The sequence below is a fragment of the Pogoniulus pusillus genome, chromosome 9, assembly GCF_015220805.1.
Source record: "Pogoniulus pusillus isolate bPogPus1 chromosome 9, bPogPus1.pri, whole genome shotgun sequence".
Classification (NCBI taxonomy): Eukaryota; Metazoa; Chordata; class Aves; order Piciformes; family Lybiidae; genus Pogoniulus; species Pogoniulus pusillus.
In genome coordinates, this window is record NC_087272.1 from 33860952 (window position 1) to 33885235 (window position 24284).

The 24284-nt window shown below is 41.2% G+C and overlaps 2 protein-coding genes across 3 annotated transcripts in view; one reads left to right on the top strand and one right to left on the bottom strand.

Annotated features, from left to right (window-relative positions):
* SMIM14 (small integral membrane protein 14) overlaps positions 1 to 12951 on the bottom strand; it is a 68870-nt gene extending 55919 nt beyond the window's left edge. The window contains exons 1-2 of one of the 2 annotated variants that reach the window (XM_064149160.1): positions 12656 to 12951; positions 12246 to 12319 (exon numbers count right to left, since the gene is read on the bottom strand). The gene's annotated coding sequence lies outside the window, so the exon portion shown is untranslated. Of the gene's footprint in view, positions 1 to 12245; positions 12353 to 12655 lie in introns of those variants that run through there. The other variant, XM_064149161.1, reaches the window with a different exon arrangement.
* An 87-nt stretch (positions 12952 to 13038) lies between these two features.
* Positions 13039 to 24284, top strand: part of UBE2K (ubiquitin conjugating enzyme E2 K) — a 43455-nt gene continuing 32209 nt past the window's right edge. Inside the window, exon 1 of the mRNA XM_064149158.1 lies at positions 13039 to 13274. Within this exon, the coding sequence (XP_064005228.1) occupies positions 13212 to 13274 (63 nt within the window). The 5' untranslated portion in view covers positions 13039 to 13211. The remainder of the gene's footprint in view (positions 13275 to 24284) is intronic.

Genomic DNA, 24284 nt, shown 5'->3' on the forward strand with positions numbered 1-24284 from the left:
CATACTTGGGGCAACAGCTGGAATTGAGAAGACCATCTTATAGTGACTGATTGTTTGAGGACTGGATTTGGACAATTCGAGAATTGGACAGGCAAGTCTAAGTGAGCTGGACAGGCAGCCTCAGATGCCTTGTCAGAAATAACGTGAACCTGCAAAGAATCTGTAAAGGAGAGACAGGAGCTGATGGAGACGATGACTGAGCAAACTACAAAAAAGCAGTATGCAATGATGACACAAAAGCTAGAGCTGTGACGTCTCTTTCTCTTACTTTGAATAAAGCACATCCTCCTCAAAACTCATCTTTCTGGCTCATTTCTGACATCATCCCACCCAGGAACTCACATTATGTCTGATAATCTCTTGAAATTGGCCATTGATGAGGGGTGCAAGATGTCCAGATGGCCATCTGAGTGAGATGCAAACAAGCACACCAAGCAGCTCCCCCTTCCTACTCTTATTTCTTTCCCCTGTGATGTTACTGCAAAGTTTCGCATGTTTGTAAATAGTTTTACATGATTGGTTTCAGGAAAAAAGATTTTTTTTTTCTCCACTATTGTATTCTACATTCTTTGCACTGCCTTTCTGGCAGAAAAATAGCAATTATTTATCTGATTCTTTCTGCTCATCTTACATGTTTCTCTTGGCATACTTGCAAACACGGGAAGCTGACTGGCCTAATGAAGGATGGATTAATGAAAGAGTGATCCTCATGGATCAAAATTCAGAGTATATGCTGTCAAGGAAGAGACAAGCAACAGAGCTACAGAAAATAGAAATCAGGAACAAGATGAATGCTACAGAAGCTTATTGCTTTGACATTAGCAACTCCTTATATGCAAGTACAATGTGGCTAGGTATCTTGCATGAAGTATTCTGCCACAGCATCCTTCAGAATTTGGCCCTCCTAGTTGCCACGGGCAAATGAACAAGCCATAGCAGGCACTAATTCTATCTCAGCTTCCTACTCCCAGGCTTCAGCCATCTGCTCCCCCTTACACTCACAAACATAGTGCATGATACAGCAGTAAAACAAGATCCTGATGTGGAGGCTGTTTTCAGACTCACTCTATAAGGCTCCTTTCTGACTGTCAAACTATGATGAAAACAGTGATGACTTTATGAACAAAATGCATTCAAGACCAGCTAGTAACAAAGACAGAATAGCAAATCCACTGCTTTTGGCACATTAAAAAGAATTGTGCTGCCAACTGCCAAGATAAAACTAGGAAAACAACTTTGCTTGAAGGGCAGAAGATGGTAGTGTACAGGTTGCTACTCTGTACAATGGAGGAGGGTTGGAGTGAAGCAGAACTTACGATGACATTCTCTATATCTGTCATCTGGAAGCACTGGGCACTTGGCAAAGCAACGGACGGATGTCACACTCCACATCAGTACTAGCTTGCAACTTTTTGACTCTTGCAATGGAAAAGCAGAAGTCATGCTGGGGATCTAACTTGCCAAAAAATTGATGCACTTGTTCACAGGCACCCAGGGACAATCCTGTTCCCATTCTGAATTCTCTTTCTGATGATGCTCTTCTCATCTTTACTGGGTAACTCATACCACTAGGTATTGTATAGCTCACATCCATTTTGTGGAGTAGAATTTTTTTCTGCAATCCATGCAATTTCATCAGATCTGAAAAATTACCTACAAATCAGACAAATCCCCTTAATGTCTTAACATCCTTTTCTGTCTACCCTCTCTTTTCTTGCATGCAGTCTGTAATGAGTAAGTAATACTATTCCTAAAGGGAATCTACATGAAAATTTACTACAAATTTTGGTATGAAAGAGCCACTTGGAAGATATCTGCAGCACAGTCTGAAAATGGCATCTAGGAAGTGGAAAGGAAAAGCTTATAAAATATCTAACAAGGTAGGAGTGGCCTTTTGGCAGCATCACTGGGAAGGAAGGGTCCAATTCTGGAGAAAGAATCCAAGTCCTTAGAAAAGTTGCTCACAAATGTTCCTAGAATTCAGCTGGGCTGGCATTTCACAAAGCACTGGAGAATTGCAAAGCACTTTGGGGTGTTAGGCAGCAAGCCTGTGAACTAGCTGGCACAAAGACTGTATTGTATACGTAGGTTAATTTAACAGAAATTTAGTCATGTGATCACAACTGAACCAAATTTACAATACCAGATTTTCTGTCAATGTATAGATCCAACCAGAACCTAACAAGAGAAAAAAAATCTTGGTAGAAAGAAGAAACTCCATTGGAACTGCCAGGGGATCTACAGAGGGCTTTTGTGCTCCTGGAAGCACTGACACACCAACACAGACTTTGAGATAAGCTAGCTACAGTGCAGGGGAAATGATCACAAAGGATTGCTGCAATGTTGCTAGATCACAGCTGCCCAATGAGTTTTCCAAGCTAGGAAATGGAGGACGGAAATCTGAAGTTGAGGGGATGACAAGGATTAATTTATACTTAACTAAAGTATTGACTAGTAACTTACCTATGACATGCAACCAGGCAAACTGGAACACTTACAAAGCTTGGGAAAAAAAAAAAAAAAACAAGCAACAAAACACTTAAAAGTAGAAGACTAAGATCTGAACCAATGAATTGTTAATGATAACATTTGCTGGTAGATATACCATCTAAACTAGTCTGAAATGGATCTGTAGAATTAGAACAATGAGTTCTCAGCAGCCACACAAGTTAACGAGGCAAATGTCCACTAAATTTCATTGTGATTGATAACTGTTCCATCAGGAACATATTTTGCAAGTATTTTGGAGAATCCTCTCTATAAATGCAGTCCAAGTGAACCAACACTGACATAGCTGTAACAAATTCTTTTCCCTCTGAGACAAAAACCATAATAGCAGCTGCACAATTGTGCTTTCCTGCAAAGAAAATATGAGAAATACTGTGAACTGCTTCTTAAGGAACTGCAGTTCACAGCTTTAAGCTATCTGCAGCCATAAACTTACCAGCAGCTAACACTGTGATATTCATCTGAAAATTGCTGCCACTCAGGAAGAACACATCTCATGTCACCTTCTATGCTCAGAGCCATTTCAGTCTTCAGTCTGAAACTGCCTCTGAATGAGTCAGAGTCCTCAACTGTTAATGATTCTCAGACTTGAAATAAAAATGAATCCCTGTTCATTTTCCAAGTGAACATCTAATAGGAGAAACCATTTTTAATAGATGAACCACAGGCACAAAATACAAGCCAGTAGATTTTATGTGAGAGAAGGAAATAAAAATAAGATGCCAAAGGATTTATTTTTTTAACGCTTCTGTACATCTAACTAAGAAACAGCAATGAGTTAAACTTTTCTGGCCAGGAATTGGAATCACTCTGATAATGCAGTTTTGCAGCTGGTATTAAGCACTCAGTACATGACTGAAATTTAAGAGTAACCATCCATTAAGAAGCCATGACATTATTTTCCAAGGGAAAAAAAAGAGAACAAAGAGAAGACATTTCATGCATCACTGAGGAGTTGTATCAAACTGCCTAACTCTGCCAGCCAGCCCTTTGAGCTGCTGGAGTGGGTCCAGAGAAGAGTAACAAAGCTGGTAAAGGGTTTGGAAAACAGGTCTGGGTGAGAAGCAGCTGAAGGAACTGGGGTTGTTTAGTTTGGAAAGAGGAGGCTGAGAGACCTTCTCATTCTCTACAGCCATCTGAAAGGAGGTTGGAACCAGCTGAGTATTCGTCTCTTCTTCCTAGAAGCAAGTGATACAAGGAGAAGAAATAGCCTCAAGTTGCACCAGGGAAAGTATAGATTTGATATAATAAGAAACTTCTTGACTGAAAGGGTTATCAAATGCTGAAAGAGGCTTCTCAGGGAGGTGGTTGAATCCCCATTCCTGAAGGTGTTTAAAAGCTGCACAGATGTGGCGCCGAGAAACATCGTTTAATGCCAGATTTGGCAGAGTTAGATAATGGTTGGGGCAGATAATCGTAAAGGTCTTTTCCAACCAAAAAGATTCTACAATTCTGTGATCAGTATTCTGTCACATAAAATGTGGCAGGATCTCTGAATGGACCATTTCTGGAAAAGAATCTGATTTGTTATCACTGTATGTTTTTGTAACTGTTTTCTGTAATACATTCAACCATGCTCTTCATGTTTGACCTTAGAACATAAAGACTGACAAGTGAACTAGAAATAAGTGCTTTCTCAGCTGGCCAGGATCCGTGTGAACATAATGCAAAGGTCTTAGCTTGTGTACATCTGCTGTTTGAAGACTTGGTATGATGCAGCTGGATGTTTGCTGTGCTATGTCAGACTTCTTGAATAGGAGCTGTAAATTCAAGTAGCTTGATAGAAGAAAAAAAAAAAGTGATTTACAGAAGTTGGTAACAGTGTCAAGTCAGGAAAGAAAAGAGAATTCTGTAGTATTCAGCTCATGTCTCACAGTTGACATATTTGCAAAAGGACTGCACAGATTAAGGGGAACCATTTCAGTGGTCCAGAGAGTGAATTTACATTTCCAGTGTTTAATGGGTTCTTGAGGTTACTTTGTGTTAAGCTACTAAGGTCAAAACTGGACACAGATGTTATCCCTAAGACTGGGGTTTGAGATTAACTACTAAAAACAAGACAGAAAGATTTGAAGCATACATTAAAGCAGAAGACCAGGTCCTCTAGAGAAACTACTGAGGAAGCCATATTCTCCTCAGGGATACCCAGTGATGAGGCAAGAGCACTGGGCACAAACTAAAACATGCTCCAGATGAATATAAGAGAACTTTTCTTTACTCTGGTGGCTGAACACTGGCAGAGGTTGTGGTGTCTATCCTTAGAGAGATTAAAAATCCAAATAGACATGGTCCTGCCCCAGCCTGCTCTGGCTGATCCCTCTTTAACAGGGCAGATGGACTAGAAGCTTTCTACAGATCACTTCCAACCTCACTCATTATGCGGTTCTGTGATGCTGTGCCACTCGAGGGAATCAAGGAGCAGGTGCATCTGCTGAGCACTTACACTACAATTTCAGTGGCAGTAAAATTTCAGATGTGTGATATTAAAATACAGGGATAGTAAGACACATAGAAATATTTGTGTAGGAAGACACTATACATATACACTATTTGGTGTTAATATCTTTTCTGTCTGCTGTATATTTGGAGAAGGGACCAACACAGTAGTGTTACGACATTTCTAAGACTAAGAGTTAGGATCTGCAAAATCCTGAGAGACAATCATACAGCACAATTTAGTATCTGCCAGCATGACTAACCTCTAATGGGGGAAAGATAGCCTAGAATAGTGCCTTCTAAAAGGTGACAACTTCCAATTTACAGTGTGATCTCTCTGCGCTCTGTCAGGAAGATAGGGAAGCTGTAACAGGGAATTTTATGAGATGGGTTATACTTCACTGAAACTGCTACAATTGCTACCCTTCATTTGAGAAAAATGTACAAGATAAGAAACTCCTCACATCTAAACTAGATCTTCCACCTAAAACCAAGGCATGTGCTACTACTGAAAAGAAAGACACTGAATAGAAGCGATTTTCTAGATGCTGTTCTGCGTAACGTTGTGTGCCTGACAGAGATTTAAAGCCCAGAGAAACTGCTTACTTCTGCTGTGTTCAGGGAAACTGCACATTACTCAATACATTAACAGAACACTGTTTGAGCCTTGTTTGTTTAACCTGACTTTATCCCCAATGCTGTCCTCTAATAACTTGCCAGATCCAATGTTCTCGCTAACCACATGGCTAAACTGGAGACAAGTTAGGAAACACATCAAAATTAGCTTGTCTTAATTTGTATTCTTGTATTCTTCTTTATTGGTTTCTATGACTCCAAATGCAGTTCAATTAACTTTTTACATGACTGTGATCTAAACAGTGACTAATGATTTAGACTTAATGATTTAGCTCTGAATTATTATTCTGCTGCAGTAAGAGCAATTGAAACTTTTTCCCCCCTAATACAAAATGGTTCCAGTCTCTAAAATGCAGATATTTTAGGCTGGCATCAACAGTAATATTTTTGATAACTACCCATCTGTCATGCTTGAGCTCTTTCTGGATGATCTGTGACAAACTTCACTATTTTGTAAATTCTTATTGCACACAGTTCCAAAAGACTTCTGACAGTTGTGGATTTGGTGCCTGTCATGATGTATTATACTGTGGTTTAGCAAGATGGGCATCATTAGAAAGATATTCAAATTCTAGTGAGAACTTTCTAAAAGCCTCATTTTGAAATGAGGAATTGATGTAGCTTGGAATTGCTAGATCTAGCAATAATAGCTGAATTCAAGAGCTCTAAGTTTTCTTTTTTATTAAAAGCAACAATCTTTTCCTACCTTTCAGGATCCCTCAGAAGTCTTGTGCTTTACCAAACAGAGACAGTATTGAAGGGATTCATAACAATTGATGGTGCAAAGTTCTCCCTGTGGTTTAGATTCTAGTATATTTCTGATTTTACTGCATATATTCTTGTATTATTCTGTGGTTATGTAGACATCTTTAATCCATATTCTCTTGCAGCTGGAAACCATTTCCGAGTTGGGACCACATGTACTGTACAATACTATTGCCTACACGAACTGTCTGCATCCTGCATTAATGGCTCTGTCTTGGGTTACATACATGAACAGATGTCTAGTTTCATCTTTTTCTCCCCAGAAGACATGACAGTGATGTAGGAGGACAGTTTACAGCAGACATCCTCTAAGTGTTGTCTATCTCCTTGAAGGGAAAAGCAGGATCCAGAAGGGAGCATTCTGGAGCCCCAGATTTCATCTAGGTTCTGTCACTCTCTATACAGTGAAGCTTTCCAGCAGTTAGCTTACCTACACTGTCAGAAATATGAAAATATTGTAGCAGTTAAAGACCACTGCCAGTGCTGTGCAATGAGGCTGTGACTGCATTTACTTTCCCCCTAACAGAAAACGGGTTTATTTTTTAATTTATTTGGGATTCCATATTCATTCAGTTAATGCTTCACAATACTTTGCTGTTCCAGTCCTAATTCTAAACTCAATGCTTCTAATGAAAGACTCTAACCCCCAAGCAATCAATCAAAAATATTAATTCTGGTGTATCTGCTCTCTCATCTGCTGGCTGCATTTAGGTATTTCCCTGGCTACCATTAAACTCAACAACAAATTAAAACTTCCAGCCATCAGATTAGTCAAACGTGATATCCTCTTGTTAACTACCACTGATAAACCTTTTTTTCTTCCACATGCTTACAGATGACCTGCAGAACAAGCTGCTTTATCACCTTTCTAGGGATAAAAGGGAGGCTGACTGGTCTGCAGTTTCCTGGGTATTCCTTCTTGCCCGTTTTGAAGGCTGGAGTGACACTGTTTTTTCTCCAGACCTTAGGTACCTCTCTCTTTCTCCATGATCTTCCAAAAATTATGGAGAGTGGTAGGGCAACACCAGCCAGCTCTCTCAGCACTCATGGGTGCAGCCCATGTACACTTCAGTTTTGATGACATATGGAAGTTTTCTGAGTATCAATCTGAATTTCATTTCAGTCCCTATAGTAATTAAAATAGCAGGGATTGGTATTCAGTCACAAATCCTGAGGACATTAGGACAAGATGATATCCTGCTGGCCAGGAAAAGCTGTCCAGCTGGTCTTTTAAGGCAGCTCTAACTCCCTTTTGTACCTGTCTATGAAATGAAGACTGCCATATTTAATTCAACTTACAGAGATTTGATAATATACTATAAATTATTACATGAATAGCTGGTAACAACAAAATACTTAAAACTAGCACTGTAACATGGTAGCTATGTGCTTTATATTACTGGCCAAATTGTCTCTTTCCTTAGAACCTGAATAATCATAAAACAAATAATAATGATTCTCAGGTTAGGCTGTGAAATCTATTTCTGTATTCCCAGCTTCCTTTCACTTTGCAAGAACTCTGAGGCGTTGTGTACCACCAGGTCAAAATCACTCCTCCAAAAAGCAGGGGAAGCTTAAAAACCTACTAATTTTGCTAACAGACTTAAAAGCAGCAGGGCCATTTATACCTAGGTTTTCCTGCCAAAACCATCAGCTTCAGATGTAACATTAATTTAGAAGATATTGCCAGGTCAGCAAATTAATGAGAAGTCTAGGGTCTCCTGTCAGTTTCTAATAAAAGCCCTTAGCAAGTGAAGAACAGCAAGGTGTTATTATTAAACTACCAGAAACATCTGCACATGATGTGATGCTTCAATGTGGTGCTGAGGCACATGGTCTGGCAGCAGACTTTGGTACTTAGATAATGGTTGGACTTGATGATTTTAAAGGGCTCTTCTAGCCTAAATGATTCTATGATTCTATGCCTTATTTAATGAAAACTTTGCTAAATCTTGTTTAAGCCATGGATTGATTGATGTGAAATCAATAGCTGATGTAATTTCTCATCTAACTCCACTAAGGCAGGAAAATTGCATCCTATGAATTCAAACTGAATTACTTGAGATGACTCTAATGTTTAGTTCCTACAGTTACTGCCTTTCTAAGCATATATATTTAAGCCTCTAAATGACAAGAAAAATAAAATTAATAGTTGGACTCTGATCTTAAAGGTCTTTTCCAACCAAAACAATTCTGTAAAAGTGTAGATTGTGAGTGAATACTTGCTCTCCCTCTGAGGAACACCAACAATTTCTGTTCTGTTGTTTTAGGGATTTCTGCCTGCAGGAATCCATCAAGTTCTTCCTCAGCACCTTCAACGGGAAGATTAGAAAAGACGGTAGCCGTGCCATGAGCAATCTGTCCGGCCAACAGCTCCCCAGCCGTGGGACCCGGCTCCGGCGAGCAAGCCGGAGGAAGCCCTGTTCCACCCAGGAGAGGGCACTCTTACCCCTGCCCGCGCAACCCGACCGGGACACGAATAAGAGGAGGAACAGGAAAGTTCAGATGACAACTTAAAAACTCGGTCAACTCGCACAACCAGTTAGTTATTTTTATGATAAAGCTAATCTTCGGAATGAGTTGAGTCATCCAGACGCTGCCGCAACAGGAGCACAAATTAACAGACAATAAACAGACTTAGATGGATTTGTAGTCTCTGAAATGTGCTAAATAAGATTCAGATAAAAAAAGACAACTCATGGCATGTAGGCCTCTCTGTTGGAAGCTGGCACGACAGACATCGAGCTGTAGGTGTAAGTTTGGTGGAAAATGGGGGTTAAATTGAAAAATAACCTAGTTTTATGAATACTTGTTGCTTTATTTCAATAAATCATTGCTATGCATGCATATATTAACATTTACATGCAAAATGCACAGCCCTAATACACAGCCTATAAAGTTAATCCTTGCATGGGTGCCTCATGAAATAAACAAAATAAGAATTAGGAACATGTTACAGGTTCAACTCTTGTTTCTAAAGAGTTTGAAAGCAGCATACAGACCTCCTGAGACAGCTTTCCTCTCCCGTAAGAAATCCTCCAGCCACAATGGAAGAAGATCAAGCCTGAGTTTTTTTTCCCTGAAGAAGCTGAGATGAGATGGAGGAAGTCTTGTTATGCAAGACACGAAGCAGCAAAAGGGGAACAGGAGGCTAGAAAGTTACGGTTTGAAAATTGGCATTTTTTTCTTATTACAGGGAACAACCTCAAGAATGCCAAATTTTCTTGGAGTAATTCTAACCAAAAAAAATCATATTCATATAAAGAGATGGAAATGAGGAAAATATGAACATGAATCTTAGCTTGAAGAACAAGAATTTAATCATACTTAGTACTGTTGTAAGCATCTTGGGGTCTCCAGGCAGAATACGGGGGTTGGGAGACATCCATAGTCTCTGATAGATGAACCACAGAATCATGGAACAGTTTGGTTTGAAGGCATCTTAAACATCATCTAGTTCCAGCAACTGTCATGGGCAGGGATATCTCCTACTAGGCCAGGTTGCTCAAGGCTCTATCCAACCTAGCTTTGAATGTTACCAGATTTGGAGTCTCTCAAAACTTTCCTAGACAGCCATGAGCACTGTGACTGTACTATATGTACAGCAAATGAGTCTGGATCCAACATGTGCAATTTGCACATGAACAACAGCCACTTTTCCATGAAAATATATCCCATATTCCATGGGCAATGATACAGTGTTTAGGATGACTGGTTGTCCTAGCATCAGCTAACGAATACTGGCAGCCTTTCAATAGTGAGAGCCTGGGTCAAGGTCTTACAACAACTTAGCTAACTTTATGGGCACTGATCCTGTAAAGCTTCCTCCTGCAGTAAATCTTACTGCAGGAATAGTTTGAACTTCATTTAATACAGTTCCAGAAGTATACAAAGCACTATCCTAAATAAACAATCCGTGGATACCCAGAATTGTTATCACACACTGCTAGTTATGAACACCAACAGACAAAAACCATAAACCAACTTCCAAAAAGTTTGTGAAAGCTGCTACTGAAAGAACTGTTCAGTACATGGCTAAATTGATGTCATCAATAAAATAACTCTCTCCTGAAATCAGATGCACTGCAAACTTTTTTAATTCAAAAACTGAGCTGACTATGTTCAGTTCATATTTTGTGCATAGCTTTTCCTAAGAGTGAAAGACTAACGAGAACTTTCTTGAAATAGACACAGGACTGTATTATCAATGTACTGTACAATATATTATGAAGTCAGAGATGGAAGTCATTGAAATCACACAAAGAGGCTACGTTCTTATTTTTTCTAAGCATTTCCTTCTTTCATAGAAAAATTCCCTCCAAATAAACTCTAACCCAAATCAAACCCCACAACCCAAATCACATATACAACAGCTGTTAGTCTATGTTCCTGTTCTGACCCAAAACCCTGAAGAGGCTCTGTTTTTTTAAAACAGTAAACTACTGTGAAGCATAAAACAGTATAGCAGTTATACAATGATAACCCCAGCATGCTGATTATATAAGCTACTGATTTTATGCAGTATTTGAATCCTGGCAAAACTTGCTCTAGCTCAGTTCAATCCCTTCAAAATCCTTTCTATATGTTTCTTTTAAGAAAAAGAGAGAAATAACACAGTATATGGCAAGTATGAAACAGTTGAGAGAGAAATGAAAGATGCCAATTTAAGGACAAGGGAAAGGAATGGGGTTGAGTACGAAAAAGAGATACAGCAATTCATAATAATTTGATTTTTTTTTCAGTTACAGACTCTTGACATTTGTAATCCAAACGAGCACATGAAAGTGAACCTAGATACAAACCAGGGAAAATCGTTGCCCTTTACTGTGGGTGTTGCTGGATATCTACTACCTATATCATACAAATAAAGTCAAAGTAACACAAAGAATTCTGACACTTGATAAAGGTCATGTTTTCCACTCTGTTCACAGCATTATTTGAGTATTAGAAGCTCAGCTTTTTCCTGGGAACTATCTGAAAAGACACTTAACCTGGAGATTTTATATACTACCTTCATAATTTTTGTCTGTAGCATTTGATAGGAACTCAGCTCATCATAAACCTAACTTTCATCAATGGGCTCTAAGAGGCAGAGAAAAGTTATTTACTCTTATTTTACAAGTGAGAGCCTAAGGCACTTAAGACACATCTGTGGGACTTAGGTATCTAAATTACTCTGAAGATGAGGACCCAAGATCACACAGGAAGTCATTAAAAAGAAATCAGACCTAATGCAAAAGGGTCCTTTTCAAAAAGGTACCGAAACCTCAGCTGAGAAACTGCACTGTGTATTGCATCCAAAACAGGTTTTGGTCTGAAGACCTGATTTGATGAACAGATGCACATGGCACAGCATTCTTGCAGGAAAATGGCCTTTTTCCAGGCAAACCAGAGGGAGAGTAAAAACGCAGAGAAAAAGTACTATGTGCATCTGTATATAATTGCCAGATTTTTGTATCAGTTGGGCCTATACTTTTTTTTGCTGTGTTTACAACAGTAAACATGCTGTGTATACTAATGGAAATAATAAACAACACTTGCATATGACAGCCACGTCAGAAACAGACATTTGTTGAGATGTCTATTAAGATGAGGCACTATAAAAATTTTCCATAGACCTGAAGGTGTCAAAAGTTTCTACTTCCTGAAGAAACAACAGTGGTAAATGTAATCGCATGTTCCTCCCTGAAAATCTACTTATGCTTTTCCATGCCATGCTACAGTAGGAGTAACCACCAGCAGAGATGGTTACTGACATCCTGCTTCAGTTTTTAGACAGCAACGGCAATCTTGCCGTTTGCTGCTTCAATAAAATGTTAACAGTCCCTTAGAAAGGGACGACGTTCACCCTTTTACTCTACTTTTAGAATCAGAATCCATAAAAACAAAGAGTTGCTTACGCTGCCTCCGCAGAGTTGCCTGCTTCTGCGCCTGCCGGGCCTGTAAGTTTTCTGTCTCCTGAGTGCAGCAGCGTCTTCAAGGGAAAAGAGGGTGGGAATAGAGCAAGGAGCAGAGGAGTGCTGTATAAGGAATTGTTTTTCTCCAGCATAAGGGGCAAAAACTAGATAGGAACTGCTGTATAGGCTAGTCGGGCAGATTCTCAAGGCATGTAAAAACCTCTCTGGTTATTCTTGAGCAGCATCCTGACTAGAAGACGAGCCAGCTGCTCCTTGAGCCAGCTGTTCCCTCAGGTACACCTCAAGACTTTCCCTCTGATACCTCGAGCCGCGTTTGGCCCAGCCCAGGTGCCATGCAGCCCTCCCGAGGGCATTCCTTCTCCCCCTTCCCCAGCCTGGTGCTTCAGGGTTACCTCCAGCAACACGGCCGGGCGCGGGAGATGGGGAGGGCTGCGCTGCTCGCGGCAGAGCTGTGACAACACAATCGCCTTAGTTCTGCCTTGGCGCCCGCCAGCAGCGGCAGCGGGGCTGTGGATGCGGATACACCTTACGTTTTCGCCAGCCGCCGCTGGGAAGCCGCCTGCTCCACGACAGGGTGAGCAGCAGCAGGGAAGCACAGAGAGAGGCAGACAGGTGTCTCCCGGGGCGAAACTCCCGTCGCCTCCTCAGGAGATAGCGGCATCCTTCTCTCGGGGGCAGCAGAGAGGAGGAAGCCGAGACCGTACACTGCTGTTGCCGCCACCCTGGCCGGCTAGCACTCAACCCCCACCATCGGAGGGCCCCGAAGCCCTCTCCGCTCCGCGCACACGGCGGCCCCTCCTGAGTGGCGGCGGCAGAGCCGGCTGCTTCAATGCGCATGCTCGGCCTGGGCGCCATTTTGGTGGGACTGGGACTTACACAGCGAGAGCGGCGGCGACGGCGAAGCTCGCTGGGCCCGGCGGCAGCGGCGAGTGGGTGCCCGCTGCGGAGATGGCAAACATCGCGGTGCAGAGGATCAAGCGGGAGTTCAAGGAGGTGTTGAAGAGCGAGGAGGTGAGAGCCTCTCCCCGCTCCCTCTGCGTGCCGCCGCCACCCTTCACCGTGTGTGTGTGTTTGGGAGTATGTGGGCAGTGGGGGACGGTGCGGACACCCCAACGGCCTTCTCGGGGACCCCGTTTTCCCCTCGACCCCACCTCCCCGCGCTCGGGGTGGGCCCGTCCCATGGTCTCGGGGAGGAGAACGGCGATTCCCGGGGAGACGGGACCGGGCAGTCGCCTGGAGGGGGGTGGATGGAGGGGGGCCACAGAGCCCCTCCCCCAGTGGGCAGCGGGAGTCGCCGGCGGCCCGAGGAGGGAGCTGGGCCGGCGGCCGGGGCCCGGCCCCGGAAGCGCGGCAGCGGCGGTTGCTCCGGCCTGAGGACGAGGCCGGGCCGGCGGCCCAGGCCCTCCTGCGAGGGTCCTCGGCGCGAGTCCCCGCTGGCCGCTATGGTGGTGCCAGGCCGGAGGCTGCGGGGCGGGGCTGGGCCTGCCCGGCGCGGGGGGAGCGCGCGGCCCCCGGCTCGCGCCCGTGCCGCGTCCCCCCGCACGCACGTGAGTGCCGCCGCCCGCGCAGCGCCGGGCCCAGGCGCCCTCGGGGGCGCGGGGGGGAGGATGGGCGGCTCGGGGAGGCCGAGCGGCTCGGGGAGGCCGTGGGTACGTGGTTTTAACTCGCCGCTCTGGTCAGCACTGCCTCGGGCTGTAGAGGCTCACTTTAATGCATTTCTTTTTTCAAAGGGTTGAGAAAAAAATCCCTGTTTATTCAGGTTACTTTAATACAGAACTTCCTTTATCCCACTGCAGGCTCCCTCACCTTCGGGTACATGTTTTTAAACCCTCACTCATTGCAATCGGGTTACCTGGCTTCCTGGACAGTATGTGCTGAAGTATGTGGTGGTCAGCAAGAGCCGCTGACTACTTTCAGGGGGACGCTGGAGAAGTTCTGATGAGTTTAGGGCAATACAGAGCAGCCTTTGCAGGGTTGCATCAGTACAGCTTTTGCTGTGTCGGTATGTGAGTTGGTGGACGTCAGCCAGATAGGTTTTAATGGTTGTGTCGTCACCGTCGTCCTACTTGGGATGTTGTTGCAGGTTAGATGCATGTGAAATATTAACGTGAGTATGTAACTCTTAGAGAAGATAGTGTTTTAGAAATAGAGCCATATTCGCAGAGGGAGAATTGAGAAGCTAATTTTTTTTTGGAGAGAGATATATTAATGACTTAAGGGAAACACGTTTAGGGTAGCGGTAGTTGATGTGCTTTTAGCTTGTATGCTGATCGCATTGTTGCTATGCAGCTTGGTCTAGCCCCTAGAAAAATGTAAGGGCCTTGTTTTACAGCTGCTTTCAGCACCCGGGCTGATCTCACCAAGGTATTGCACAGCGAATACAGAATCGCATGTAAACCAAGAGAAATTTCTAGGTGGTTACCTTTATACCAAAGCTAGAAAATCTAAGCCTTTTACCCCATGTAACCAGCTGATATTGTGGGAACAAAGTCTTTATTTGCAAGTGCTGTCTATACGCTTCAAGACCCTTTTCCCTTTATGTAGGGGAAAAAAACAACTTATATAGGGCATTTTTTGAGAGATGAAGCCATGCTAAATTTTCTTACCATAAAGGTTGAATCTAGTGAGCATATTTTTCACTATTCCTGTTTGTTTAGTCTGTGCATTGAAAAGCTCAGTACAGAATGTTGGAAATAAATAATATTATGAAATAGCTGCTATGCTGCCCAAGGCTTCTCAGCAATAAGACCACAATTCTTATGAAACTAAAATGATGGAATGTTGAAATTACAGTGGAGTTTGATATTTCTTTTTTTCCCTGACAGTAGCAAGCTGCATATGAATATTAGCCACTTTATACATACTGCTGTATCAGCATATGACAGAATATACTGTCTCCCTAGTGTGGAATGCAAAATTTCAGCATTACTCAGTGGTTTCCCAAGTTGAAAGCAAAGTTTTTCTGTGAATGGTTGTGCATTCCAAGGCAGTCAAAACTATGGTGTCAGCATCACTCAACAGGAGAACATATGGAGTGAGATGGTGAATGGAGGTATAGGTAAATACTACAGATCACAGAGGAGAAGAAATACTTTGTTTGTCCTGTGTGACTTGTGTAAACCAAAACTTTTTAATGAATAGTGGTGCTGAATTGGTTTTCTGGAAGTTTTAAGTTTGTCTCTGAAGACAAAGTGGCTCACATCACTGCACTAAAGTTATTTTTTCTTTGATGCTTTGAGCTACACCTGACCATGAAGAGTAGTCTCCCTGTTTCCTTGCAGATGCAGTATAAGCACAAATGCCTGGGAGAGGGGGCAGGCACACTTGGAAAAAGTACATAGGGTATTTGGTCTCCTTTCTTCTAGTACTCACTTTTGGGCTGAAATAAAATGGTAGAGCCAGAAATGTTTCTGAAAGGGAGCTGATGGATGCCATTTAATTCCTCCTGCATTTGAGGCATGTACTGGAAACACCAGATTTCATTTCTAAATATCAGTGGATAAAGAGTTCTGAAAAGCCTGTTTATCCTTGCTGTTGATAAAGATCTATGGATCTTTGCTGTTCATATGATTAAATATACTTCCCATACTGCTTACTGCTGTTTTCTTGTCTTAAATGGCATTTCTGGGAAATGACTAAAATATGAATGTTGAAGTATCTTACTCTCTGGTTTAGAGATAAGAGATGAAGGATCGTTTATATTTTGAAGTTGAATCTGGGGCTTGCGTATTTTGAAAAGGCATTTAGAGTCTTTTCACACTTGGGCAATAGAATAATTTTTGCTCTGATTGCTTTATTATTTCTAGCTTTATGAGAAGCCTTACCCATTAACTTAAGGAGTGGGATATTGTTTATTTAAGATACATCTTTATAATTTTTAATCTTTTTTTATATTTGAATTAGATGAAAAAAATTCCGTTATCAGAAGTGCTTTTCAAAGTATGGATAAATTCTGAGGTAGACGAGGTTCAGCATCTTCAGTGAAGATGAAGCTGTTAAATTAATCTGGGTAGTAACACATTTAACCAGCCAAGTTAAAATTCTGAAATGAATAAGCAGGACGTTAAATCAGATCCTACTTCCAAAATCTAGTTTAAGGAAGGTACCAGTTGCTCAACTTGATTGTTTCTCTCATTCTGTCATTTCATTCATCTGTTACCTTGTTGGTTTTATGTACTGGAATTCTAACACCACAGAATATGTTTTGAACAAAAGTATGAGGCTTCAGCATGATGGATAGGCCAATAAATAGGTGTTGGGAGAATAGTGGTAAGTGGGAGAAAGCTTTGGTGAAGGTTAGTTGGTGCTATTTCTGAATAGAGCTACTGAAATGCAGTAGGTAGCCAAATCCTTGCCTGCTTGCTTTTTATAAGCAGCTATCTTATGAGAGGAGGAATCTGAATGGCATTTAACAACGAATAGAAACATGATTAAAGACTGATGCTGAGAGGTAGTTTTAGTTGGTTAGGTGTGTTATACAATGAGTAATTTGTTTTCGTGTAGTAGTTGAACATTGGTGTTACACTTCAAAGAAATTGTTTTATGCCAGCATTGAAGGATTCAGTGGTGAACTGTCCACCCAGTTTCTTCATCACTTGGAAAAGTAAGATGTTTTCTGGTCATCTGTAAGAGGCTATTGGACACCTTACAGTGAAGCCACTACTCAGGTGCTGAGGGTAACACATTGGGAAACATAGCTTCTTCCTAGCAAGAAGAGTTGTGAGTATCTCTAGCACAAAATGTTCTTCTCCTATGAATATCAAGAGGCAGAGGTTTATCTGCATGGGAGGCAAACCCAGATAGAGCTGAGAATAAATTAAACTCAGCTGCAGTTGTGGAGTATGAATATCTGCATGAGCAGATAGCAGAAGTAGCGGTTAAAATTTGTACCTTGCTTGAATCCAAAATTGTGGTTAAGTGGAGACAGTAAAGCAATGACAAAACTTTCAGTACTTCATTTTCAAGAAGGAAGTGAGTATTCTGGAGCCCACAGCAGTTTTATGTTTTACAGGAGAAAAGTAACATACCAAGTATCCTCTTGGGCATTTAGAGTTGTGGTGAGTAGCTGTGGTGTTGGCTTTTACCAGTGCCTGTAGTGGTTTTGTGATTTGTGGCAGTTCATACTAAGGTGCTGAGTGACATCTCTGAAGTTCCCTTGCTGTTTGGAAAAGCTATAAGCAGGCTCAGAAAACATTCACAATTTCAGTTTATTTATATTTTGGGTGGTCTTGGGTGTTAGAAGCTGAATTGACGAAGATGGAAACTTTTAGTAGTAATTGTGCTCCAGTGTTACTAGGAGGGCCTTTTGGAAATTGTGAATGTTTTTTGTTTTCTTCCTATTTATTGTGTAAAACCAATGCAGATGGAGAGGAGTGAGACGTCTTCTATTCACACACAGATTCTCAGATTGCAAAGATCGAAAGACCCTCAAAGGTCATCTTGTCCAACCCTCCTACAGTGAGCAGGGACACCTCCAACTAAATCAGGCTGTGCAGGGCCACGTCAAGTCTGATCTTGAATGTCTCTGGGGACGAGGCCTCGAGCACTCAACTATTACGGTTCCTTAATCAGCTACAGATTTTTTTAAGCAGTATCCATGTTTTGGTAATACATATGTTCAACTTTTGGTTGAAACATATAGTCTCAGTGAAGGCAGCTTGAGGTTTAGTGAATCTAGTGGGACTGTTTGTGTGAATAAAGCTAGAGCACAACTAGTTAATTTAAAGGTATAAAGTTACAAAAGGTGTAAAGATGAGAACTCTTAATCTGACATTATTAGGTTGGTACCCATCTCTGTTCAGCCTCATGGAAGGCTTGTACATGATAAAGCAGTGAGCATGTGGGTGGCATTAGTGCATTGGAGTGCAGGATGGCTTTGCAAAGGAATCTTAGTAGGCTGGAGAAATGAGTGGACAGGAACCTTCTGAAGTTAAAGTAGGTATCAAGTCTTGCATCTGGGAGGAAATAAATAAGCCATGCATCAGTACACACAGACTGGAAACTGACTGGAAGCAAAGCAGGTTGGCAGAAGACCTGAATGACCTGATAGCAAGTTGAACGTGATTCACCGATGCTCTCACTTACAGCAACGATGCCCAACCATGTACTGGGTTGCATTAGTAAGAACCATTAGGCATTGGGTTCCAAGATGTGATTCTTCACCTCTGTTCTGTGCTTCTGAGACTGTTACCTAGTGTACTTTGTCTAGTTTTGGTCTTTTCCAGTGTAGGACACTGATAAAATGCACTTAGCCCAACAGAGCACATGTGAAGGTGGTTAAGGGGCTGGAGCCCATGATATGTGAGAAGGTGAGAGAACTGGTCAGAGGACATCTTCATGTCATCCACAAATACCTAATGAGAAGCTCTGGAGAAGAGCCAGTCTTGTCTTAGAAATGCACAGTGACAGGATGAGAGGCAACAGGTTACAAGCTGGAACATGGGAAATTCTGACTAGATGCTGGGAAGAAAATTACCATTATAGTAGCCAAACGTTTAAACAGATAGACCAGTGAGATTGGTCTGTGTTCTTGGAGATGTTCAAAACTCAATTTCTTCAGCAACCTATTCTCATTGAACCTGCTTTGAGCAGGAGCTAGGACTAGAGGCAACTGAAATGTCTCCTTCTATGTGATTCTGTATTTCTAGTATGTTGTTTGTTTTTTTTTTTAATTTCTGTGGGTGTTTTATATTTGTGAAAGAAAAAACAGGCAGAGGCCTCGGCTCTGCTGCCACATCTGGGAAAAGGTTCTCCTGTAAACAAAAAGATTTTTAAAGTAGACTTTGCTTTTTTGCTGTAGAGGTTTCCACTGTTCTAAGACTACAATAAAACCTCTTCACATCAGAAGTTGAATTTCTCTGGTAAATGCAAAACTCAGGTTTTTCAGGTTGAAGAAGCTCTGGGTTGGGATCTTGAACATAGAACAGATATGAAGAAGATAATACTTCCCCAAGCTGTATTTTTCTGAAATGGTTTGTGAGGTCCTTTGTCCATTACAAAAACTTACTTTGTCTGCTATCTACTGTGTATTTCAATCCGTGCCTATCATTTCAGGCAAGAGAAGCTTCAGACCTGGTTCCTATAATTAGATTAAAAGGATACTGCAACAATAACTGGGCATCTTTGGTTTTCTTAATTCTGTCTATGGTGTGTTTGTCTGGATCTTCCAGTTTGTACTGGAAAATAATGTGGCTTGGATCTTTGCCTTCAGACAGGTTTGCCCCTAAGTCACTGACTTGGTAACTGAGGAATAGTTGTCTCAACCCAAAATGTGAATTATTTACTAGGAAGTTTTAAAAGGGCTGCTGTTTGTTCTTGATTCTAAGGTGATCTCTCTGAATTACTAGTTTCCTTTTTGCTTGAACCATACAGCTGTTTTTGAAGTTCTATGTATATAACTCCATTGCAGTTTTAAGGTCAGTATAACATAGATACTAATAAGCACCAGCATTATAACTATTACTTAAATATATGATTCAAAGTACTTAACACATTTAGGTAATGGGAATGCGTGTGAAGGGAAGGCAAGATCCACTGCTCAGTGCTGTGCTCAGTTAGTGGCATTTTTTTTCATGTTAACACATACCCAGTAGAGTCCAGATTTCTAGTAAGTGGTCTACATATCAACTGGCAGAATTCTAAAGATTTTGGGAGTAAGTGGAAAATGGGGAAACAAAAAGCTTGGTCTCCATTGCAGCCATGCTTATTTGGTAGTCTTTGATTATCTCTTAAAAACCTGAGCAAAGAGAGCAGGATTGGGTTAGTTAAGGGTTAGGGGTTAGACTGCAGTTACCAGATGATACCCTCTGACCACAACTCTTTGTGGACCTAAGAGACTGTAGAAATTAGCCAATCCTTTAAACTTCCCACTCTCCCATTCATTCTTCTGTGCTTGTTTCCAGGAGTTTGGCTTTAATAGGAAAGAAGTGTACAAGTCCTAAGGTTAGTTCATTTTACTCAGTATGAAATTCAAATAAAGTTAACATTTTGTTGTAAACTTGTGTAACTGAAAACTGCAAGAAAGTGGTGGTTAACAGTCCAGTCCTGAGTTGTCCGAGGTCTAACAGTTGCATTAAAGTTGTTTAACTAGTGCAGATACTTAATGTAGTGCTTAAATTATTCACCTGTTAAATGGTTTCCATTTTATATCCTAATCCCAGTCAGGACTGTTGTCATACTGTACTTCATTACTTTCACATTAATAATGGCTGCAGGTACTAAAATGAGGAAATGCTTTTGGTTAAGTTTTGTCATTAGCATGCAGACTATCTTTTTGTCTCTGAAAAACTATGTAGAACTTCACTGCAATTTTGATAAGGAATATTAGCAATTTAGTTCTTTCATGGCAGGGAGTGTGAGTTTTGAGATTCAGTATTGTATGAGGCACTCTAGGGATATAGTCCACTTTTCCACTCCTGGCTTATCTAGCATTTTCCCTTCAGATTATATCAATTTATTAATACTTATAATATTTATATTGGGAGCACTTGAATATGCTTGCCACGAGTATTTCATAAAACAATGTCTGCATAATAAATAAAGTACCTCTGTGGGCAGCAAAATTACCTTGAGGGCTGGATCTGGGTCTGTTACTCTCATTCGTTGTAACAGAATTGTGCTAAGGCCATGGGCTGCTTCTCTGTAGTCTTCCAGGTGTGCTCACAAGGAGATCAGTGGTGTGAATGTCCCTGTCTGCAGAAGCTTTATTCAGCACTTAGGCTTTAGGCAATACGGTAAACCCCAGTCACTCATGGGGTATAACTTCCAAGTTATTTGGCTGTGCTTAGATCTAAGAGAGCTGAGCTCATACTATGTGCCATTTTCTTCTACTAGAGTGCTAGGAGGGGGCTATCCTACCTTTGTTGTCACAAGACATGTAGGAAACTAATTTTTGTTCATTATTTCATTGTTTCTGTTGTTAGCCAGTAAGATCATTTGTACGTTGGGAAAGGCAAGACTAATGGATGTATATGTGTAATTACTTTAGAAAATCAAGATTAAGGGGACATTCCTTCAGATTCTAAAGTACAGTGTTTTATGAAGGAAAAAAAAATGAAACACCAAGTCCAGAAATGCATTAGTCCATATTTTACTTAGTTCAGGCAAAATGTGTATCACTTTTTAGCTGAAAGTTAACTGAGAAATTATTTAAAAGTTATTGCTGTATTAAGATATGTTTAAATATAGGAGATTATTGTGAAATAAAGTGGCATATGCAAATGGAGGTCATGATGGATGTGTTGTATTTGCTTCTTTTCTGGAAGATTTTAGAGCCTTCAGGGTGTTCAGGGCAGCCCTTTTCCTTTGGAACAAGGGTGTCCATATGGGAAGCTAGTACAGAAACACTGTTCTGAGCTATTTTCTGCCAGTCTTGAAGCTCTGGGACTGTGAGTGATTTAACATAATTGATTTAAAGTGAGTTGAATCCTTTGATTCCTTTATATGTAGAATTACCAGCAACCTAAGTAAGGCAGATTTACTGAAATGACTGTGAAATCTGTATCAAATGTTTTTTGGTTGTTTATAGAATGACTAATTCAAATTTTAGTTCAAAATGATTATTAAAGTGTACTTTTTCTGCAGAGTTTTTCAGTAGTCTTGCATCAAAGACACAACTGTGCATTAAAAGATAAGGAAAATACATCTTGTGTTCTGCAGAATTGCTTGCTCAGGTAGGCTTTCCTGAACTTTGCTGTCCAGAACAGGAGTCTTTTGCACTGTGCCCATGCTGATGCCAGGTCTCTCAGTGGCACTCAGGTTAAATTCAGGCAGTTTCTGCACATGATTACTGCTTCTACATACTATAAATGTCTCATCTAGTTAGCTGTAGCTGTGCAGGGGCCCTTCTGCTAGCATGGGAAGGTCTGTCATAGGAGGATGATGTTACTTCCATGGCTTTCATAGCATAGCTTTACCACTTAGCCACACTATCCTTCCATGGGACAAGTAAAGATTGTGTAACTGCACTTAGGGCTTATGCCAGCATATCTGTGTCAGTTACACCTCCGTGTGTTGGTGACTGATGCAAGAATTTTGTCAGAAATAGTTTAGAGAGCCACGAGAACTGAAGTCTCCAAATTCCTTGAAGTTGTCCTAAGGCAGTGCCAAGAAGCAGTGTCATGCTTCTCCTGCAGCCTAGTCTCTTTCAGCCTTGTGTTCCCCTCTTGCAGTGCTTGTGGTGAATCAAATCAAGGAGTTGGATTAAAATGACAGAACTTTCTTACTAAGATAGCTTTAATTCAGGTTTTTGCTGTGCAGTTGTATGAACACTTGCATGCAATCCTGCCTCCTCACTTACATCAGCTTTCCCAGGACAAACTGGGAAAAGCACTGGCTTAAATTGCTATGTAAGGAGACTCTCCTGCAGCTTTTGGTAGACTGGTGTTTTAACGAGTGAATGTTAGCAAGATCTGGTATTTAGATACCTTAAATAGTTTTACTAAAACTTAGGGATGCTCCAGGCCTATCTTGCAAAATGAAGATTGTAATTTTTGAGGTGTTAACATACTGCTTGAAAGAGTCTGCACAGAGCCACACAGATGATTAAGGGATTGGAACATCTTTGTTACGAGAAGAGGCTGAGGGATCTGGGGTTCTTTAGCTTGGAGAAAAGGAGACAGAGAGATGACCTCATTCATGTTCATAAACGTGTAAAGGGTGAGTGCCAACAGGATTGAGTCAGGCTCTGCTTGGTGATTCCCAATGCCAGGACAAGGGGCAATGGGTGGAAATTGAGGCACGGGAAGTTCCACATCAACATCAGGCAATTTTTTTTCCCTGTGAGGGTGACAGAGCACTGTAACAGGCTGCCCAGGGGGGTTGTGGAGTCTCCCTCTCTGGAGATACTCAAAACTCAGCTGCATGTGTTCCTTTGTGGTCTGGTGTAGGTGATCCTGCTCTGGCAGGGGACTTGGAATGGATGATTTTTTGAGGTCTCAGCCCCTCACTTTCTGTGATTTTGTATTCTGACAGGAAAAAAATTCTTGTATGTCAACACATGTAATAATATGGAATTTTAAGGCTGAAACAAGTTAAATCTCTCATTAAGATATTTTATTGAGGAGTCGAGATGCATTTAATGAATAAAACTGTGATAAATGTAAAAATTCTAGTCTGAGTACCAGTACTACAGAATTGAGACAGGGTTCATATTTGCAGCTTCTTTAATGTATTAAAATGCAAATTATGTGTTAGTAACATAGCACATTGATCAGTAAATAAATTTAAAAAATAGAATATAGCAGATCTCTCATTTTTACTAAACCAGGTCTAATTCTATAAATAATATGTGAATGTAGTGAGATGAAATAGAATGTGAGATGCAAAAGAACTTCAAGACTTAAAGTAGGGTCAAAGAATGTGGGAATGTTCTAAGAAAATGCATTTCTTTGTACTGACCTTATCTAGGAAAGCTGCTCTTCAGTGTTCTTCAGACAGGCTTCTTTCCTCTCTTCTCATTCTAGCCCAAACATTGGATTGCTTCACAGATGAGCATTGCTCTGTGCTTGAAGGTCAGCAAAAGCTCTTTCTGAGAATGCAAATGTAATCTGCTGATCTCAACTGATAGTGCAGTTCACATACTTCATAGCTGTGACTGTGGTAATTATGTGACATTTCTGCTTCTCTTTTTTATAACAAACTCAGGCTCTGGAGGTGCACTTTGATTCCACTGAGTGTGAATGAATACTTCCAGAGCATTGACCTTCTTGCTTTGGTATTTCAGTGACTGAGGGGAAAAGAAGCCCAAACCAACAATTTTACAGAGCTTGATGTTTTCGAAGTTGAATTTGCCATTTTGTTGCATGGCTATGTCCTGCACTTTGCTTCCTAGTAGAGTGAGAGATCCTGCCTTTTTTGTTATTTTCACGTTTCCTGTAAAAGAGTGAGCTGAGCAGGTTTAGTGTACTTGTCTGGAGCTACTCTGGGGTGGCAAAAGGTTAAGAAGGTAGAGTATTGGTTTGAGCAGAAGTAGTAAGGCGAGGGAAATGAGAGGAGCGGTTGGCAGTCAACTTAGCAGCCTAA